This window comes from Sphaerodactylus townsendi, linkage group LG05 (assembly GCF_021028975.2).
Source record: "Sphaerodactylus townsendi isolate TG3544 linkage group LG05, MPM_Stown_v2.3, whole genome shotgun sequence".
NCBI lineage: Eukaryota > Metazoa > Chordata > Lepidosauria > Squamata > Sphaerodactylidae > Sphaerodactylus > Sphaerodactylus townsendi.
In genome coordinates this window covers 75167223-75186299 of record NC_059429.1, presented here as the reverse complement: position 1 = coordinate 75186299, position 19077 = coordinate 75167223, and the positions used below count along the sequence as shown (strand labels likewise).

At 44.6% G+C, this 19077-nt stretch overlaps 2 protein-coding genes across 7 annotated transcripts in view; both read left to right on the top strand.

Moving 5' to 3' along the window:
- The window catches only part of ST3GAL3 (ST3 beta-galactoside alpha-2,3-sialyltransferase 3), a 247227-nt gene extending 245068 nt beyond the window's left edge, over positions 1 to 2159 (top strand). For 3 of the 4 annotated variants that reach the window (XM_048498760.1, XM_048498758.1, XM_048498759.1), the window contains one exon: positions 329 to 469. In XM_048498760.1, the coding sequence (XP_048354717.1) occupies positions 329 to 340 (12 nt within the window). In that variant the 3' untranslated portion in view covers positions 341 to 469. Of the gene's footprint in view, positions 1 to 328 lie in introns of all 4 variants that reach the window. The other variant, XM_048498762.1, reaches the window with a different exon arrangement.
- An 8681-nt stretch (positions 2160 to 10840) lies between these two features.
- Positions 10841 to 19077, top strand: part of IPO13 (importin 13) — a 69225-nt gene continuing 60988 nt past the window's right edge. Inside the window, exon 1 of one of the 3 annotated variants that reach the window (XR_007244586.1) lies at positions 10841 to 11629. Coding sequence is in view for 2 of the 3 variants with exons in the window: in XM_048497345.1 (XP_048353302.1) it covers positions 11564 to 11629 (66 nt within the window). In the remaining variant the exon portion in view is untranslated. The remainder of the gene's footprint in view (positions 11630 to 19077) is intronic. The other 2 variants (XM_048497345.1, XM_048497347.1) reach the window with 2 other exon arrangements.

The window sequence follows — 19077 nt, the reverse complement described above, 5'->3', positions numbered from 1 at the left end:
ACACCCTGTGAGGTGGGTGGGGCTGAGAGAGCTCCGAAGAACTGTGACTAGCCCAAGGTCACCCAGCTGGCACGTGTTGGAGTGCACAATCCAATCTGGTTCACCAGATAAGCCTCCACAGCTGAAGTGGCAGAGCGGGAAATCAAACCCAGTTCTCCAGATTAGAGTGCATCTGCTCTTAACCACTACACCATGCTGGCAAGGAGGCTGATCAGATGACTATATGCCCCATACAAGCCTCATACCTCTTGCCTTATAGGTGTCCTGCTGTTAGAGAGTCAACCTAAGGGAAACCTCTTGTGACTTACCTTCATTTTCTTTCCACCAGGGGACAACATGACATTGCAAGGGGTGAGTTCCTCAGAACTGCTTAGGGCTGAGCGGTCCCCATCAGATTCCAGCAGAGGCAAGAAAGGTTCCAACAAAGAAAGGCATAAGAAGCGCAACCGCCACTGCCGCCTGCACAGCCTCAGGCTCAAGGTGCGGGACCTGGGACTTGGCTTTGAATCAGAGGAGCTTGTACTGTTCAGCTACTGCAATGGGTCGTGTGCGTCAGCCCGCACAAACTATGACCTGACCTTGCAAAACCTGCTACAGATAAACGTTCTAACGCGTGACAAACATCTCTCCTCCAATCCCTGCTGCCGCCCTGTTCGGTATGAAGTTGTGTCCTTCATGGATGTGCAGAATTCTTGGCATACTGTGGACAACCTCTCAGCAGCAGAATGCAAGTGTGTGGGCTGAAGGAACTGCCCACCTGCTTGGAGCTCACAGAGTCACCTACTTGACAGGTGTTAGTGCCCAGGCTACAGCAGTGTCAAGAGCCTGTTCTGTCTGGGACACAGGAGGAGGAGGGTTGTGGGGCATGGTGGGCCTTTGTTGCCAGGCAGAAACTGCAAGTGGTGAATAAACAAGAGAGAAGTGTGGCTCAGACATGTCTGGGGCTCCAGCTGCATCCTTGTAGGACATCTTGACAAGCCACCAGCAAGAAGGTGGTAGCTTTGTGATACTCAGGCAAGCTCAGCCCCATGATGGCTGCAGCCCCACTCTGGGTGGATCCTTCTGCTTTAGGGCTTGGTCAGTCAACAGGATTTTGAATTTGCTCAGACAGCAAAGATGCAGTGTTGGAATTTCCCAACCCTCGTTTGAGGGATGTGGGTTAAAGACAGAGCCTGCTTATGGTGCTAATGAGCTCCTTCTCAGACATGCTTCTGTAATACTGGTCCTTCCCCAGGCAAGGAGGCTCTTTAATAAGGTCATCTGGCCCCATCAGCTGCAAGTTCCACGTTCCCATCATCACTAGCACCCTCTTTATTTCAGCTTACCAGCTCTTTTTGCCAGTTACTCCAGCACCATCAGGAATCAGATACCACTGGAGGACAGTTTTTCAACCCTCTGTAGAAGCTTCAGAGTCAACTTATAATTCTGACTCTCTGTTCCATTAAGGTTACCACCCTCTGGCATTCCTGAGCTAACATAGCCAGCTGCTTACCAAGGACAGGTTTTGGTACTTCCCTGGTTTGGAATGGTCTTCCTCTGGCCTGACTGGAACATTTGGTGTGATGAGAAGAACAGGTTTTCAACAGGTGGAAGCTGAGGTCTAAATTATGTGAAGCTGGCCACATCTTTCCAAGAAGACAGAACATCGGCAGCTAACTAAGGGGCTTGCCCTGTAAAGCCAATGACAGTGATACTGTCCTGTTTTAAAACATTCCCTCACACACCCACCACTGCCAGCAGCTTGGAGTTTGGCCACAGGGTCATGCCATACCCTGGTTCAGCTTTCACCTGGTGACAGTAGGGTAAGGCCTTCTGTAGAGCAGTCCCTTCCTGCCCTGGAAGTGGACCCTTTCTGAATAAGGTTATTTATTCTCTAAGTTATTTATTTATTTGTTTGCACCCCTCTTCACCCCCAGTGGCACGTATTTATAGTGCTGAGGAGAAGTCTGGCATACTGTTTCAAGCCAGTGCTGAAGTTATGCCCTGGGCCTGTGACCAGCAATTCCAATTCTATTTTCCCCACTTGGCCTGAGCAGAGGCATTTCCCTCTTTCTCCTTTCCTGATTTTATATTCCACACCCTTGATTTGCATTTGAATAAACTATTTTTGTACAATAGCAACTTCCTGTAGCAATAAAGCCTGATAAGGCTGTGTGAAATTGGCTTTGTGCTTCTCTGGGGGGAGGGACCAAACAGCAACAGTGAAGCATACCAGCTCCATTCATAAATACCCCAACTCACAGCAAACATCATAAAAAGAGATTCTAGAAGGCTTCCTCAATCTGAAATGCTTAGACTATGGCCCTTTCCCCACTCACTGTTTGCTGCGCGCTACTCTCGCCGAGTAGCGCGGGGTCCAACTGCACTCCCCACTACAGGGGTGGCTACAACGCAGCCGCCCCGACTCTGCTGCTCTTGCGCCCCCTCAGCGCGGGTCATTCTGGCGCTGCTCAAAACGGCGCGGGGCAGTGGGGAAGCCCGGGGAACACGACCCTCGCGCTAAAAAGGTCCTGGACCAGACGAAACGGGTGTCATTTTAAAAGTGGGGAAATGGCCTATGTCATCTGATTTGTACCAAGATCTTGGTTCTATTGAACCAAGTTTCTCGTTCAATTTAAGGCTAAGGTTAATCTTATAGCTATTGACATGTTACTCAGAAGAGAGAGAATTTTGAGGAAAGAAATCTGGTAGCTATAAAAGGGGAAAGATGAAAAATAAAATCCACGTAAGACTGTGATGACCACCATGTATGTTGTATATGTAAGTGCCATCAAGTTGCTTCCATATGCAACCATATGAATTAACAACCTCCAAAAGGTTTTTATCATTAACAAACTTGCTTGGGCCTTGCAAACTGAGGGCTATGGCTTCCTTGATTGAGTCAATTCATTTTATTTCTTCTTTTCCTGCTGCCTTCAACTTATCCTAGCATTATTATCTTTTCCTGTGGTTTTCTCATAACGTATAATAGTCTCCATTTGGTCATTTTAGTTTCTAGCGAGAGTTCAGGCTTGATTTGATCTACAATCCACTTATTTGTCTTTTTGGTGGTCCACAATATCTGTGATACTCTCCTCCAACATCACATTTCAAATGAATCCACTTTCTTCCTGTCAGCATTCTTCATTGACCAGTTTTCACAACCATACATCAAAATGGCATGATTTAATTAAATCTTGGTCACCAGCAATAAGTCCTTCTACATGAGGATCTTTTCTAGCTCCTTCATAGTTACCTTTCCCAATCTTAATCTCATCCTGGTTTCTTCGATTAATGACTGAGCCAAGGAATAGAAAATCTTCAATATTTTCATTTTTTAATGAACAACCTTAACATTGTGTAATTCAACAGTAGTTATTAGTTTGTCTTCATGATGTTCAGCTGCAATCCCAGAATCTTAGAATTGGAATAGACCACAAGGGCCATCTAGTTCAACCCCTTGCCATGTAGGAACACACAATCAAAGCACACCCAAAAGTTGGCTATCCAAGTCTCTGTTTAAAAACCTCCAAGAAGAAGACTCCATCCTCTCCAAGGCAGTGTATTCCACTGTCAAACAGCCCTTACCATCAGGAAATTCTTCCTATTGTTTATGTGGAATCTCTTTTCTCATAGTTTGAATCAATTACTCAGTGTCCTAGTGTCTAGAGCAGAAAAGACAAGCTTTCTCACTCTTCAACATTATATTGCTTCAAATATTTAAACATGGCTATTGTTTAAACAACCTTCTCTTCTCCAGGTTAATACTGAATATAATAAATATATTCAGTTCCCTAAGTCTCTCCTCATAGGGCAGACCTCTTACCATTTTGGTCACCCTCTTCCGGCTTGAAAATATCTTTCTTGATTTATGATGCTCAGAACTGGACACAATATTCCAGATGAGGTCTGGCCAATGCAGAATAAAGTGGTACTATTACTTGATCTAGACACTATGCTCCAATTTATGCAGCCCAGAATCGCATTAGTTTTTTAGCTGCCACATCACACTGTTGACTCCCAGATCCCTCTCACATGTATTGTTGTCAAGCCAGGTGTCACCTATCTTGTATCTGTGCATTTAATTTTTCTGCCTAAGTGTAGTATTTTACATTTCTCCCTGTTGAAATTCATTTTATTAGTTTTAGCCCAGCTCTCTAATCTGTCCAGGTCATTTTGAATTCTGATCCTGTCCTCTGGGGTGTTAGCTACTCCTCCTAATTTGGTGTCATCTGCAAATTTGATTAGCACGCCCTCTATTCCATCATCCAAGTCACCGACAAAAATATTAAATACAATTGTGCCCAGGACAGAACCCTGTGGCACCATGCTTGTCACTTCTCTCAAAGATGAAGATGAGTAATTGGTAAACACCCTTTGGGTTTGGTCAGTCAACCAGTTACAAATCCATCTTACAGTAGCATTGTCTAGCCCACATTTTACTAGCTTTTTTGTAAAAATATCATGGGGGACCTTGTCAAAGGCCTTACTGAAATCAAGGTACGCTACATCTACAGTATTCCCTTCATCTACCAAGCGTGTCATTCTATCAACAACAAAAAAAGCGAGAGATAAGAGTAGTCTAGCATGACTTGTTTTTGAGAAACCCATGTTGACTTTTAGAGATAATGGCATTCTCTTCTAAATGTTTACAGACTGTTTAATGATCTGTACTAGAATCTTTCCTGGTATTGCTGTCAGGCTGACTGGATGGTAATTGTTTGGGTCTTCATTTTTCCCCTTTTTGAAGATGGGGACATTTGCCCTCCTTCAGTCTGCTGGGACTTCTGCTCTCCAGGAGTTCTCAAAGATTATTGCCAGTGGTTCTGAGATTACTTCTGCCAGTTCTTTTAATACCCTTGGATATAGTTCACCAGGTCTTGGAGACTTGAATTCATTTAAAGTAGCTAGGTATTTCAGTATTACCTCTTTATCTATTCTGTGCTGAATTTCTCCTACTGAACCATCTGCTTTATTTTCCCCAGGTTGAACACTTCCTTTTGGGAGAAGACCAAGGCAAAGAAAGTGTTGAGTAATTCTGGTCTTTTTTCTGTCTTCTGTTACCATTTCACCATCTTCTCCAAACAGTGATCCTACCAGTTCCTTGCATTTCCTTTTGCTACAGTCGTAACAAAAAAGCCCTTTTTATTGATTTTAACTTCTGTAGCAAACCTCACCTTGTACTGCACTTTAATTTTTCTGACTTTCTCACCACTCATGCTAGCTATTTGTTGAATTCCTCTTTAATGATTTCCCCTTTTCCCATTTTTGTGCATGTCTCTTTTAAATCTTAGCTCAGTTGAAAGTTTTTAGACATCCATCCTGGTTCCTTTAAACATCTCTTGTTTTTCCTCCTCATTGGAACTGTCTGAAATTGTGCCTTAAGTATCTCACTTTTAAGGAACCCCAATCTATTGTGCATTCCCTTCTCTTTTAGTATTCTTAACCATGAGATCACATCCAGTAGTTCCTTACATTTACTGAGATCAACTTTGTTAAAGTCTAGAACATGTGTCTGACTGTGCTTGGCTTCCCATTTCCACTGTATAACAAACTCCAGAGAACATGGTCACTTCCACTTAAAGATCTAATGACCCCTTCCACGCCATTAGTCAGATAATCACTGTTGGTTAAGATCAGATGTAAAATAGCTGATCCCCTTGTTTCCTCTTTTACCTTCTGAACAATGAAATTGTCTGCAAGGGAAGTGAGGAATTTGTTGAACCTTATAGTCTTGACACATATCAGGATTATTGAAATCTCCCATTGCTACTACTACATCTCTCCTTTCTGAAAGTTTGGTCATCTATTTCCAGGAAAGTATCATCCAAGTCTTCAGTCTGACTGGGGGATCTGTAATAGACCCCACAATTACATCACTGTTGTTTTTCTCACCCTTATTTCCCCCCCAGTTGATTTCAATCTGGCATCTAGTCATGAACCTCCTCACAGGTATAATCATTCCTTACATATAATACTACTCCTTTCTTATTTGGTCTATTTCTCATCCTGTTTTGGCCTTTCTGCTTTAAATTTCATCAGTAGTCATTACAAGTTTTCAGCATTTTTTGCCAATAATGTGGTGTCTTCTGCATAGTGTGAATGTTCCTTCCACCAATTTTCACTCCACCTTCACATAAATCTCATGCAACTTTCCTTATGATAAGTTCTGTATACAGATTGAACATATAGGGAGATAAAATACATCCTTGTCTGACATCTTTGCCAACTGGAAACCATTTTGTTTTTTCCATATTCTATCCCAACCTAGGCATTAGATTCAGATGCAGGTGGAGCAAGAACTGGCAAAAGGAACATTCACAATTTGAGATATGCAGATGATACCACATTACTGGAAGAAAATAGTGAACTACTGATGATGATTAAAGGAACAACTACAAAAGCAGGATTACAACTGAAAGTCAGGAAAACAAAAGTAATAACTACTGAGGAAATACACAATTGTAAGGTTGACGATGAAGAAATTGAAAATGTTACAGATTTTTTTTCTCCTTGATTTAGTCAGTAACCATAAAGGGTACTGTAACCAAGAAATCAGATTAGGAGTGAAAAGGGCAGCCATGAAGGAGCTAGAAAAAAGGAGCTAAAAAAAAATCCAGGATGGCCCAATCCAAATATGGAGGTGAATGGGCTGTGGGAATGATGCTGGGCTCTGCTGATGCATTTGCCCCCTCCACTGGTGCAAGGGGCACCCCTGCTGGCAGGGAGGGCAAAGGCACTGGTGGCCAGGTGACCCGCAGTTTCATGGCAGCAAAACCTGGACAAGGGTGCCACTGTAGAGCAATGCTGGTGTTTGAGTGGATGTCTATCTGGTGTGTGTGTGTGGACTGCGTGCGTGCGTGCAGATGTGTGGACTGAGGCATTCCATACCATTCCTAGCCATGTCCACGCTCTCCCTTCCATCTGGATTGCACCAGAGGAGTAAGGAATTGTTGCTGACCATTAAGATCAGTATAATTCATACTATAATATTTCTAATTGCCCAGACTAGTCTGATCTCATCAGATTTCAGAAGCTAAGCTGGGTCAGTCCTGGTTAGTACTCAGATGGGAGAATGCCTGGTGGTTATGCAGAGGAAGGCAATGGAAAACCACCTGTGTCCATCTCTTACCCTGAAAACTCTACAGAGTTGTCATAAATCAGATGTGACCTGACAGCACTTTACACACACATAATATTTCCTGTTACTATATATGGATGTGAAAGCTTGACAATGAAGAAACCTGACAGGAAGAAATTTGATTAATTTGAAATGTTGTGTTGGTGAAGAGTATCACAGATACTGTGGACCACCAGAAAGACAAATAAGTGGACTACAGACTGTAGAACCTAAAATGATCAAACTGAGGCTATCTTACTTTGGTCACATTATGAGAAGATAAGAGTCACTGCAAAAGTCAATGATGTAGGAAAAACTGAAGGCAGCTGGAAAAGTAGAAGACCCTTAATTGACTCAATTAAGGCGCTCAGTTTGCAAGGCCTGAGCAAGGTTGTCAATGGAAGGATGTTTTGAAGGTTAGTGATTCATAGAAACACCCTGTCAGAAACAACTTGACACTACTTAAGACACACACATAAGCAAGAAGCCATCATTTCATTCTGTGGCAGTGAATTTTAGAAGACACTTATACACATGGTGTTTCGGCTTTCCTGAATCTGTTGCTTATTGGTTTGTATATCCTGAATTCTGATAGTTTGAAAGAGGGAGAAAATACTCTGTCTCCTTTTGTCACAGTGAGCATGATTTTGTAGACCTCTCTGTCATGGTCCCCAAGCAGTGGTGGGATTCAAATAATTTAACAACTGGTTCCGGTGGTGGTATTCAAATAATTTAACAGTTGGTTGTTTACAAGCACCATTTTAGCCTGCTGAATCCCACCACTGCCCCCAAGTCATATTGTTTCTACTTTAGAAAGTCCTAAATCCTTTAGCTTTTCCTTATGGGAGCCCCCCAAACAGTTGAACATTTTGGGAGGGGTTTTTTCTCCATATTCTACTGCTCCCCAATACCATTTTTGTGATGAAGCAACCAGAATTGTAAACAGCATCCCAAATGAAGCCATAGATCTGTACCAGGGTATTGTGATAGGCCATTTTTTCTAATAATTTCTAGCACAGCATTTTCAGTTCCATCAAGCTGTGTACCATGATTCTAAGCTAAAACCACAGTCAACCACTACCAGTTCAGGGTCCTTCAGTGTATATGTGACTTTGTTGTTATTTGTTCCAGTGTATATGATTTTACACTTCCTTACATTGAGCTTCATTAGCACATTGTTGCCTATTTGCAGATTTGGAGGGATCCACCTGGATCACATCACAATCTGCGTTGGTTTTCATTATCCAGAATGCTTTGGTGCAAGCTTGGCAGTTCACCACTACCTGCAATTTCAATAATTTAGGAGCATACTAAACAGTACCAGTTCTAATACAGATGCTATTATGGGAGGGGGTTTAGCCTCAATCAGTTGAAGTCTAACCCTGCCAGCAGGCTAGGGTGATGCCTATGACTTTTCACCCACTTGGGGAAAATGGCTGACCTGGAGAGCTCCACATTTGTTGGACAGGATGGTGGTGGATTACATTTGTCAACCTCAGCGTAGGACTGGGAGTTCTATTGGAACAACAATGGATCTCTACACTACAGAGAGATCAGCCCTCCTGGAAGAAACAGAAGCTTGGAAGGTGAATTCTGACATCACATCCCTGCTGAGCTGCTCCTCCACCCCAAACTACCCATGACCCTTAAATCTCTAAGAATTCCCCGAGCAGGAAATGGCAGCCCTAGGTACTGATTGTCCTCTGCAGAGTTGATCACCTAAGATACCTTGTTGGAAAAGTGGTGTGCTCAAAAGTCAGCATCTGTGCACAGTGCAGTAGTTACACAGGCGCTCTACCCTCTACAGCCGACTTTTACCATTGCTGGCAACTGTATGATGACCATACTCAATGGGCCAGGCTACACATTTTGATAAACCCACTATCTTCCCGATTTCACAAGACCTCTAATGAAAACCAACGCAGATTGTGATGTGATCCAGGAGGATCCCTCCAAATCTACAAATAGGCAACAATGTGCTAATGAAGCTCAATGTAAGGAAGTGTAAAATCATATACACTGGAACAAATAACAACAAAGTCACATATACACCGAAGGACCCTGAACTGGTAGTGGTTGACCGTGGTTTTAGCTTAGTGGCACCAAAATTTCAGGCTATCATCAGGTGACTCTCCTGATGATACCAGCCAAGTTTGATGAGGTTTGGTTCAGGGAGTTGAAAGTTATGGACCCCCAAAGGGGGTGACCCCATCCTCCATTGTTTCCAATGGGAGCTAATGGTGGATGGGGCTACCCTTTTGAAGGTCCATAACTTTGGACCCCCTGAACCAAACTTCACTAAACCTGGGTGGTATAATCAGGAGAGTCTCCTAAAGATAGCCTAAAATTTTGGTACTGTTAGCTTAAACATTGCTCTCCTGACAGGCACCCTCAAATTTTCCCCGGGTTCTCTCTTTAAATCCACCCCCTTTGGAGTGGATTTAAAGGGAGAATCTGGGCTCCCTAGATTAGAAAAAACATTGACAGTATTGAAGGCTTTCACAACCAGATTCAACTGCTTGTTGTGGGTTTTACGGGCTGTGTGGCCGTGGTCTGGTAGATCTTGTTCCTAATGTTTCACCTGCATCTGTGGCTGGCATCTTCAGAGGTGTATCACAGAGAGAAGTCTGTTATAAGAGAAGTCTGGACACAGTGTATAACAGACTTCTCTCTGTGATACACCTCTGAAGATGCCAGCCACAGATTCACAGATGCCACACAGCCCAGAAAACCCACAACAACCAACATTGCCAATGATGTTGTTTGGGGTGGATGGGTGGGAAATCTACCCGGAAACAGCATCACTTTCAATGTTGTTTTAACTAGAGAGCCCAGAGTGTCTCTTTAAGGTGGATTTAAAAGGAGAATCTGGGCTCTCTAGTTTAAACAACATTGAAAGTGATTCTGTTTCAGGGTGGATTCCCCCACTTCAAAAAATAGCATCACTTTCAATGTTGTTTAAACTAGGGAGCCCTGGATGTGTTCAGATTCATGTGTTGAGGCGTGTTCTATAATGTGATGGTGACTTTGACATGACCTGGTGCAAAAAAAGTTGTTTGATAGTGGTGGGGGAGGGACGCTGCCTATATGGGGGGGGGGGGGCTGCAAAACTCAGATTTTGTCCCGGGCTCCATTTTCCCTAGCTACGCCACTGGCTTGATGGAACTGAAAATGCTGTGCTAGAAATTATTAGAAAAAATGGCCTATCACAATACCCTGGCACAGATCTATGGCTTCATTTGGGATGCTGTTTACAATTCTGGTTGCCTCATCACAAAAATGGTATTGGGGAGCAGAAGAATATGGAGAAAAAAACCCCTCCCAAAATGTTCAACTGTTCGGGGGGCTCCCATAAGGAAAAGCTAAGGATTTAGGACTTTCTAAAGTAGAAACAATATGACTTGGGGGCCATGACAGAGAGGTCTACAAAATCATGCTCACTGTGACAAAAGGAGACAGAGTATTTTCTCCCTCTTTCAAAGTATCAGAATCTTCCCGATTTCACAAGACCTCTACTTTCCCCACCAGGGGGTGCAACAGGGAAAGGCCACTGTAGGAACTACAACTCCCATGAATATTCAGATATCTTGCAGAGGTCGGAGGAGGGTCAGAACTACAACTCCCATGAACCCACAATATAGGACCAGTCCTTTGAGCAAAAAGGTGACTCCAGCGCCTGAATGGACGAGAAGCGAAAGAGCCGGTAGGCGGGCGTTTCACTAGGACACCTTGATGATACATAAGGACCCTCTCCCTCCCCGCTTTTCTGTGATTGCCCCGCCGGGTACCCGGCCCAACTGTCAGTCAATTAGCCCGGCTGCGAGACTGGGGAGGCGGTGGCGGAGCTGCGCGTCGTCTCCGCTGCAGGCAGATTGCGCGACTTGCCTGAGCAGCGCGGACCGCACAGCGGAGCAGCCAGCGGAATAAGCAGACAGACGGACCCACCCACCGCTCCGGCGAGTGAATGGACAGCCTCCTCCCCCACTTCGCCCCCTTCGAGAACAGGAAAGAGAGCCCCCCCTCCCCGGCCGATCCCATTCGTAATCCTCTGGAGGGCGCGCAGGTGGACTGCCGTGGCGGGGGTGGGCTGCTTCGATTCCCCATGACCGGCTCTTTCCCGGCTGAGCTCCCCGCCCTTCGTCCCACTGGGGACAGGGAGAGACTGGCCCCTCCCCCCGGACCCCCCTGTTTTTAATTCCATTAGAGAAGAATCAACCCCCACTTCAAGCTCCGCTGACAGGCTGACACGCACCGCCTGCCTCTCCCGCCCCTCCCTCTGTGGAGACAGAGAAGCGCTCTTTCTGCCTCTGTGTGTGTGTGTGTGCGTGTGGCGGGGGGGGGGGTGTCGGTTCTCTCTCCGCCTCCACCCCCCTCAAGATGCTGCTCTTGCCGACTCCTGCCCCGCTATAGCTGAGCCCCGTTGGAAGGTGAGGGCGAGGCGCAGCCCTTGGTCGTGCGGGCGCCATGGAGCGCCGAGGGGAGCCCCCCCTCCAGCAGAGCCTGGAATTCACGGTGGAGAACGTGGAGAAGGTGAGGGCTGCTGCTGCTGCTGCTGCGGAAAGGCCGCCCCTTACACTTGGGCGGGGGCAGGAGTCTCATGGGGCATGGGGGGGGGTGTTCTTCCAGGCTAGGGGATGGGCGGGGTTCCGCTATATCACCCCTCTGCTTGAGTATCTGTGTAGAGCCTGGGGTAGACATGCATTTGCACTCATTTAATGTGCATAACTGGTCCATTTTGGTCTTCCTCAAGAGCTAAAAAGCTGCTCCTGGGTCCATGATTGCCTTTAGTGTTTCATTTGCATTACCTTGACTTCAGCGTTTAATTGACTTGGTTTGGCAGTGGACTTGTGCTTTGTGGACTTGTGAGGCTTTGGGATTCCTCCTGACCTCCAGTTCTTTCTGGGAGTAATGGTGTCACAAGACCTTGATTTGGAATGATTCTTTGCTGGGGCTACAAGGCATTTGCAGAAGCGATTCCCTAGTACTGTATCCAGAATGCATCCTGCCACTCCCCTGAACCTGTAGCACATGCCAGTCAGAGCTCTTTCTCCTGGAGCTGAGCTTATCTCTTTGTCTTTGCTCTTTAAATTATAGGTTCCAGTTGTGTAGAGCAAAGTGACCTTTAGAAATTCACCACACTGGTTAATTTTTTGGGGGGGGAAAGTCAGATATGTTACGCTTCTAACTTCCATAGGGTAGGGAGTGTCCTATATTGTTCCTGTTCTCCCTTTGCTGTGTATGTTTTATGTATGTATGCACTTTGTTTATGACACCTTACTCCTCTTAATGACTTCTGTTAATTAACAGGCATGAATGACTGCCTTTTCCTCCAATAGAAACCAAAAGCGATTTACACAGTTCTCCTCTCCTCCATTTTGCCCTCACATCATCCCTGTGAGGTGGATTGGGTTGAGGTAACCCCATGGTTACCCAGAATGCTTCTGTAGCAGAATGAGGATTCATGCTTGGTTCTGTCAGATACTAGTCTGACACTCTCATATAGGCTGTTATTAACGGGAGTCATTGACGTAGCATTGTAGCAGGGGTGTGACTGACAGCAATATCAATATGTATATTAATGTGCATGTGCATCATTCTTATCCATTGGTTCCTGTGGTGTTCCTGTGGACGAGGATGCTGTGGACATTTATCTATCATTGACCCTAACCAAAAATACACTTCAGGGGGTTTATGTTACAGAAATAGTACATGTGTTTATTAAGACAATGGGGGTTAACTGCACAGCTGTGTAATGTCAGAGTGTGATCTCAGAGCATGAGATGTGTTAGACTTGTTTACTGGCTCTGCATAGAGGAGCCCAAGGGGTGCATATATGACTTGATAAAGTGAAAACTGATATTTGGAGAGTTTTTGATGCAAAGGTTTCAAACAAACTGAACAGAAAAGTTGTCTGCCACCTTCAAACTGCAGTTCTTGAGGTGTAGGTGAGTAAAGATGTATGTAGAGAGACCATAGCCCTGTCTCAGATGTTTGAAATGTACTTTAAAGAATGGCCAATGAAGGTCAGGAAGTATGTATAGTAGACAGGACAGACTGCTGTAAGATGTGTTTATCTTCCCTGTTGCTTTGTGACCTAGCCAGAGCAAAGCACTTAAAATGAACAAAACAGGCATACTTGTTTTTGAAGGATGTGAGTGATGTGTGAAAACTATGCTGTATGATGCTTTTGAAAGCAAAATGTCAGTAGTAGTTGAAAGATGGTCAGATAATTTCAGCATATATAGTTTCACTGGAAATGTAGGGCAACAAAAATACCACCATTTGAACGAGCTCTTGAATTTGTTTCCATCATTGTTCCAGGGTGGTGCTTTTACATATATTTCTAAAATACTGGGATAGTTTGTTGGAGACATTTAAAAGTAATACCATTTTATAGTGGTTTTTCTAAGCGTTTAGGGCACTTCACATACAATATTTCAGTAATTCTTATGATAACCCTGAACACACTAGGTGATTATTATCTCTGTATTGTAGGTGAGATGCTGAGTCTGACAAAAGAATAGGTTTGCTGAAGGCTTGTAGTGAGTTCAGGGCTGAACTGATGCTTGCAATCACTGCACTATACCAGGCTCTTTAAGTGCATCCAGACTGAATGGGATGGTAATAAACCTTGCTGAATTAAGATGGCCTGTATGAATGGGACTATATAACATTCAGAGAACGAGAAGGAAGGGCGTGATGAAAGAAGATCCACTATTCCCAACTAGTACTGAGGTTCTTAGCTAATGAAATGACCTGTGATATGGTATTAGTGGAGATTTCATTTTGTTAGTCAGTTTTAGTGTCTTAACTATCATTTGGTGCCAACGTCTGTCAGTGAAGTTCAGTATATATACATTAAAAGGAGTCCAGTGGCATTTAAAGACTGATGAGTTTATTGTGGTGTCTGCTTCTATGGATTTGTACCACAGCAATACTTTTAAAAGTGCTTCTTTTTCTGTTTGTTCCAACAGACTAAAACACTTTTCTACCCTAAATAGAGTGCCACCCTTCTAAGCTCATTGACTTCAGTGGACCATGAAGGGTATAATCAGGTTTAGGACTGTGATTTAAAATGTTACTTTTCTAGGTTACATGAGGAAATCCTGAGCTCAGTGATAGTATTTTGTAAACATTTCTGAAGAATGTTATGTATTGGATGGCCTAAGTGAGTTCTGTGTTTCCACACAAGTTCACAGAGAGACAAGGCCGGAGCAAGGGGGAACTGTGCCCGGGGAACGCATGAGCCTCTGCCCCTGCCATGCCCCCACCTGCCACGCCCCCGCACTGGTGCATGCCCAGTGCATCACGCACCCCTCCCCATCCCCTTTGTGCTATGCCACTGCAGGGAGACATACATACCCCTTAAAAGCAAGGAGTTAGATATATTCAGAATTCTTTTTGGGAATCTCACCTCTCTTCAAATTAAAAAAGCAAGTTTCCAACCTTTAGAATTGCAAAGGTAGACTTGTAAACGAGTGAGCAATTCTGGGCAAAATTTCTTTGAAGACACAGAATACTCCGTGAGTTTTCCAACAATCCAGGATTAGAGCCAGTGCCCTGACTGTATTTTATGTAAAAGATAGGCAAAATAAATGAGTTTCATAATTTATCCAAATGATATAATGTACCTTTTTCCTGGCTGAAGCTGAGAGGTACTTTGGTGCAGCTTTTTGTTTTCAGTTCCAAGTTCAAATAGATTCATCCTGCCATTGGCACAGAGTAATTTCATATTCAGTTATTTCTGCTCCCCCTTCCTTCTGTTAACTAAGGGCTTTGCTGGCAGAAACTATACTTTTGAACAAGGTACATTCCCTCGTTTTGCTTCCTTTGTGGTTATAAGGAGTGCTACATGACATACCTGCCCCTCTCCAGGTAGATTTGATCTGTCCTTGGTGCTCGTTGTGTTTTCAGCAGAGCAGCCAGTTCCTGTTGCATCCTGGATTCTGCCGAGGTGCACGTGTTGAACTGCTAAGTAGAATCCAGTCAGCTGTTTAGTGAGAACACTGTTATTTATCCCCCTTCCTACCAAAACCCTTCAAATATTCCCTTCAGAGTTCATTCTATAGCTGTATATGGCTAGTGTGCATCCCTCTCCTTGTAAACAGGTGTGTGGTGAGGAATGGCAGACTCCTAATCCTGAGGACATAGTGCTAAAACCTCCTGTTTTCATTGTGTATGTTAAAATCAAGGTTGGCTTCTTTCTGCAGAGCTATGTAGTAACAGAGCACTGCTGTGCCATATTATGCTACTGGGTAATGCTGCTTTAGAATGTCTCTTTAAAATGCCCGGGGGAAACGCACGGGCAGTTTCTTTGTGTGCGCTAACAATAGAGCAAATGTTGACATCAGGAAAGGTCAGCACACCCCAGGGGGTGATTAGCTCAGCATGTACTGTGGGAGGTGGGCATGTAGAAGTAAGCACTATCATGGTTTGCCATAATGGTTCCCACACTCATTAGAAAGGGCAGTAGCAGGCTATGAAGGATGCTGAGGCTCCCCATCCCCCAGCTCTCCTTTGCTTTGTTGCCTAACACTGTGACAGACTTTCCTGTAAGATACAGCGCTGTGCTGTAAGGATGGAGTTTGACTGATGGAGGGAATTATATTAGGCCCTTTTGCAGGAGTCCACAACACAGTGCACTGAATCAGTGCTTACTTTGACCTTACAGGCAATCTTAGAAGTTGGGGGTAAAGATGCAAGTTTTTTATTCTGATAGGTTTGGGCTTAAGCTTCTATGCATCCCTTTGTCTCTAACTTGGGCTGCAAGGGAGTAGCAAGTGATGCTGTGACAGAGCAGATTTAGATGTCTTAAAGATGTCCTTTTTTGTGTGCTATGAGAATTCTTCTGATATTCAAATGTTTATAGTGCTCCCTGTTTTTCAGGTTTCTCAGATCCATGGAGTTCTCTGATTGAAATAATATGCTTGAAGTCAGACTTGAGCTAGGCAGGGGCGTACCGCCCACGGGGGCATATGAGATCATATGTCCCTGGGCGGCCACTTTGTCACATGGAGGGCGGGAAATCGCCCCATGCCCCTTCCCCTTCCCCTCTACCTGGCCTGCCAGCTGCTTCCCCCAGCTCTCCATCCCAACCCCAACCCCATCTTCCCTGAACTGTGGCAGGTGGGCGCCCTCTTTTCCCCACCTTCTGGCTTGAGGGGAGGGTGGGGCTCAGTCCCTTCCTGGCTGAGCAGGACCTGGGCATGGCTGCTGTGCCCTGTTCGGGGCCACGGACCTGGGTCACTGGGTGCAGTCGGCCGTTTGTGTGCCGGCTGAGACCGGCTGTCTGCTTCCTCCCCTGCCAGCGGCCACGTGGGTCTGTCTGGCCTGGGCTGCAGCCGGCTCGGCCATGTGTCTCCCACCCTCGGGGAGGCTGGTGCTGCTTCTGGCACTGGCTGCTCCCCCGTTCCCTGGGGAGGGGCCGCCCAATGGTAAGAGGAGGGAAGTGAGTTTAAGCCACCTTGTAAACATGCCCCAAGGAAGTACACTTGCAGAGAAGATGCAGCTTTGTGGTTTTTTTGGGGGGGGGGTGGCGGCGTATGTGTTAACATTGGAAAACTGATTATGTCTCTGCAGGCACTTATCATCCCTGTCTTGCTGTGTGGAAGAACTGTGCAGTGTCCCTTTTCTTTCTTTGACTGTGAAAGGAAAGTGGAATTTAGCATGAATTCCCCTTCTGTTCAGCTGATAGGAGATCGGCGGACTTATTGAAAAGACAGTCAGGTCGCCTATACAGATAGCTACTGGCTAGTTTTTCACATGGCTGGCTTTGGTTTCAATTCAGCATCTTCTTGGAACCTCCCTTGTCCATGTTTCCAAGTTGTCGGGGTTTTGTTCCTTCCCAGTTCTTTTTGCATTTGGTTGAATTTATCAAGAAAATACATGTTTGCCTACAGATTTTAGTTGAAGTTTGAATACTAGCTGCAGATATGTCCAGAGGTGAATCTAGAGAAAATGTAGCCAAGTGCAAAATCTGAGTTTTCCGCCAGTGCAAAAAAAATGGTTTGGTTGTGGTGGGTGAGGGCAGCCACCCATGGGTGGGGGGCGGGGCGGAAAACTCACATTTTGCATCGGGTGCATTTTTCCCAGATATGCCTCTGGAGCTAGGAGCCAGTGTGAAAGCTGGTTAGCCTACCCCTACTTCTTTTTCCCCTCTTACTGTACTAGGTATGCATGGGTTATTGCAGTAGAATAACAAAGGCTGTGATATAGTAGACATTTAACAGAGGCAGAACTTCTGAATTGCCCACTGGAAACTTCAGAATGCCATTAAGCAGGGAAAAATTGTTTGTGGCAACCAGAATACAAAATTGTGCATATAATACACTCAAGACAGCATGCTAGCTAACATGGTTTTACTATAGATATTGAAACTAATGAACAGAGTATTACAGAGACCAAGTTTGTTCCTTATAAATAGAGTTGTCTTTTCTCTTATCTAGGCAGTATGCCAGTCCTTTCTGTTTTGTCACAACACAGATTTGCTATGCAAATGAGTATGTAAGACTGAAGATGAGCTAAGGAATCCAGAGACATGTATTATGTAAAAAGTTTGCCTGTGACTTTGGATCTATGTGGTTTAGAATGAATTAACATATTTAATATTGTACAAAGTCATGGGAAGAAAATTTGCACTTGCTGGGGGCGAAGCAACAAACTGTCAGGTCAACTAATAAAAGTGAATGGTTATGGAAATAAAATAATCCATGTATGTATTGTCCAACACAATAACAGGCATAGTAGTCCTGAGTTCCAGACTTTAGAGCATGCTGGTGTATTTAAAAAAAAATTAAAAGATTTTATGCAACCTTTCCATGCAATCCAAGTCCTTAAGGTGGTATGCATTAAAACATTTAAACATCTGAACAATTAAAACATGTAAAGTTATAAAATAATTCAATAAAATACATAGCTACCTAGCTAGTTAGTATCCTATTCTCTTTTAGCAAATATGAGATTTTTAAAAAACGAGCTAACTATAAGGAACTGAGAGAAAAGCAACAGCAGATAAGTCCATAGCAATACTGTCTACACCCACTAATAATTGGCAGGGTACCGGTGATGCCCCTGTGTCAGCCATGACTGGGGCAGGCTGGCAGTGCCCACCTGTGGTGGCTTGTCTTCTTGAGGTTGCCCTGCCCCCACTCATACACATAGGGAAAAGGACAAAGGAAGGGAGGACCCTGTGTGGTATGTAGGACTGTAGGGTGCCCAGTAGCAGTGCTGTAACCCCCACATTCCTGGGATCTCTGAACATGGGAGTTTGAATCTTGTCCTGAGGACCCATAGCGTTTTGATAGGCTGATGCACAGAGAAGGAAGCATGGCCACTCAAGCCATATGACACAGATACCTCTACATCTCAAACGCAATTGTAAATAAAACTGTCTTCAGCTACCTCCTGCAGATCAAAAGTGAGAGGGCAAGCTGCACCTTCCCACAGAGATACTTCTATAGTTTTGGGCCTGCCACTGAAAAGGTTCTCTCATGTCTTCCCACCAGGCATTTTTTAACCCACAAACAGCAAAAACAGTACATCATGGGGTACTGGGAATTCTCCATGGGCCTCTTGTCAGCATGAACCAAATATACCAGATAGTTGGAAAGATGTCACAGAAAGAATTGTCTCCGTTGTATAACAGAGGCTTCACAGTATAAGGAGCTCAGTTCTAGCACTGTGTGGATCTGTTTTCCAGTCTGCATAGCAAGGAGGGCCAGGCATAGTTGAGTTTTTGTTTCTTCCAATCCAGAATCTGGGAATGGGCTGCTCATGCTGATTGGCTGTTCCAGATGACAATAATTTTGGTTGACATTTCTTCCATGTATGATTTCTCCATTTTAGAAGGTTTACTGTTGCCACCAGCTGGTGTTATTACCAGCAGTTCCTGTGCTCAGTTCCCCCCCCATCCTGGTCTGTACAGTTTATAGTACACCAGCAGTGATTTGGGATTACAAACACCAGTAACCCTTCTCACT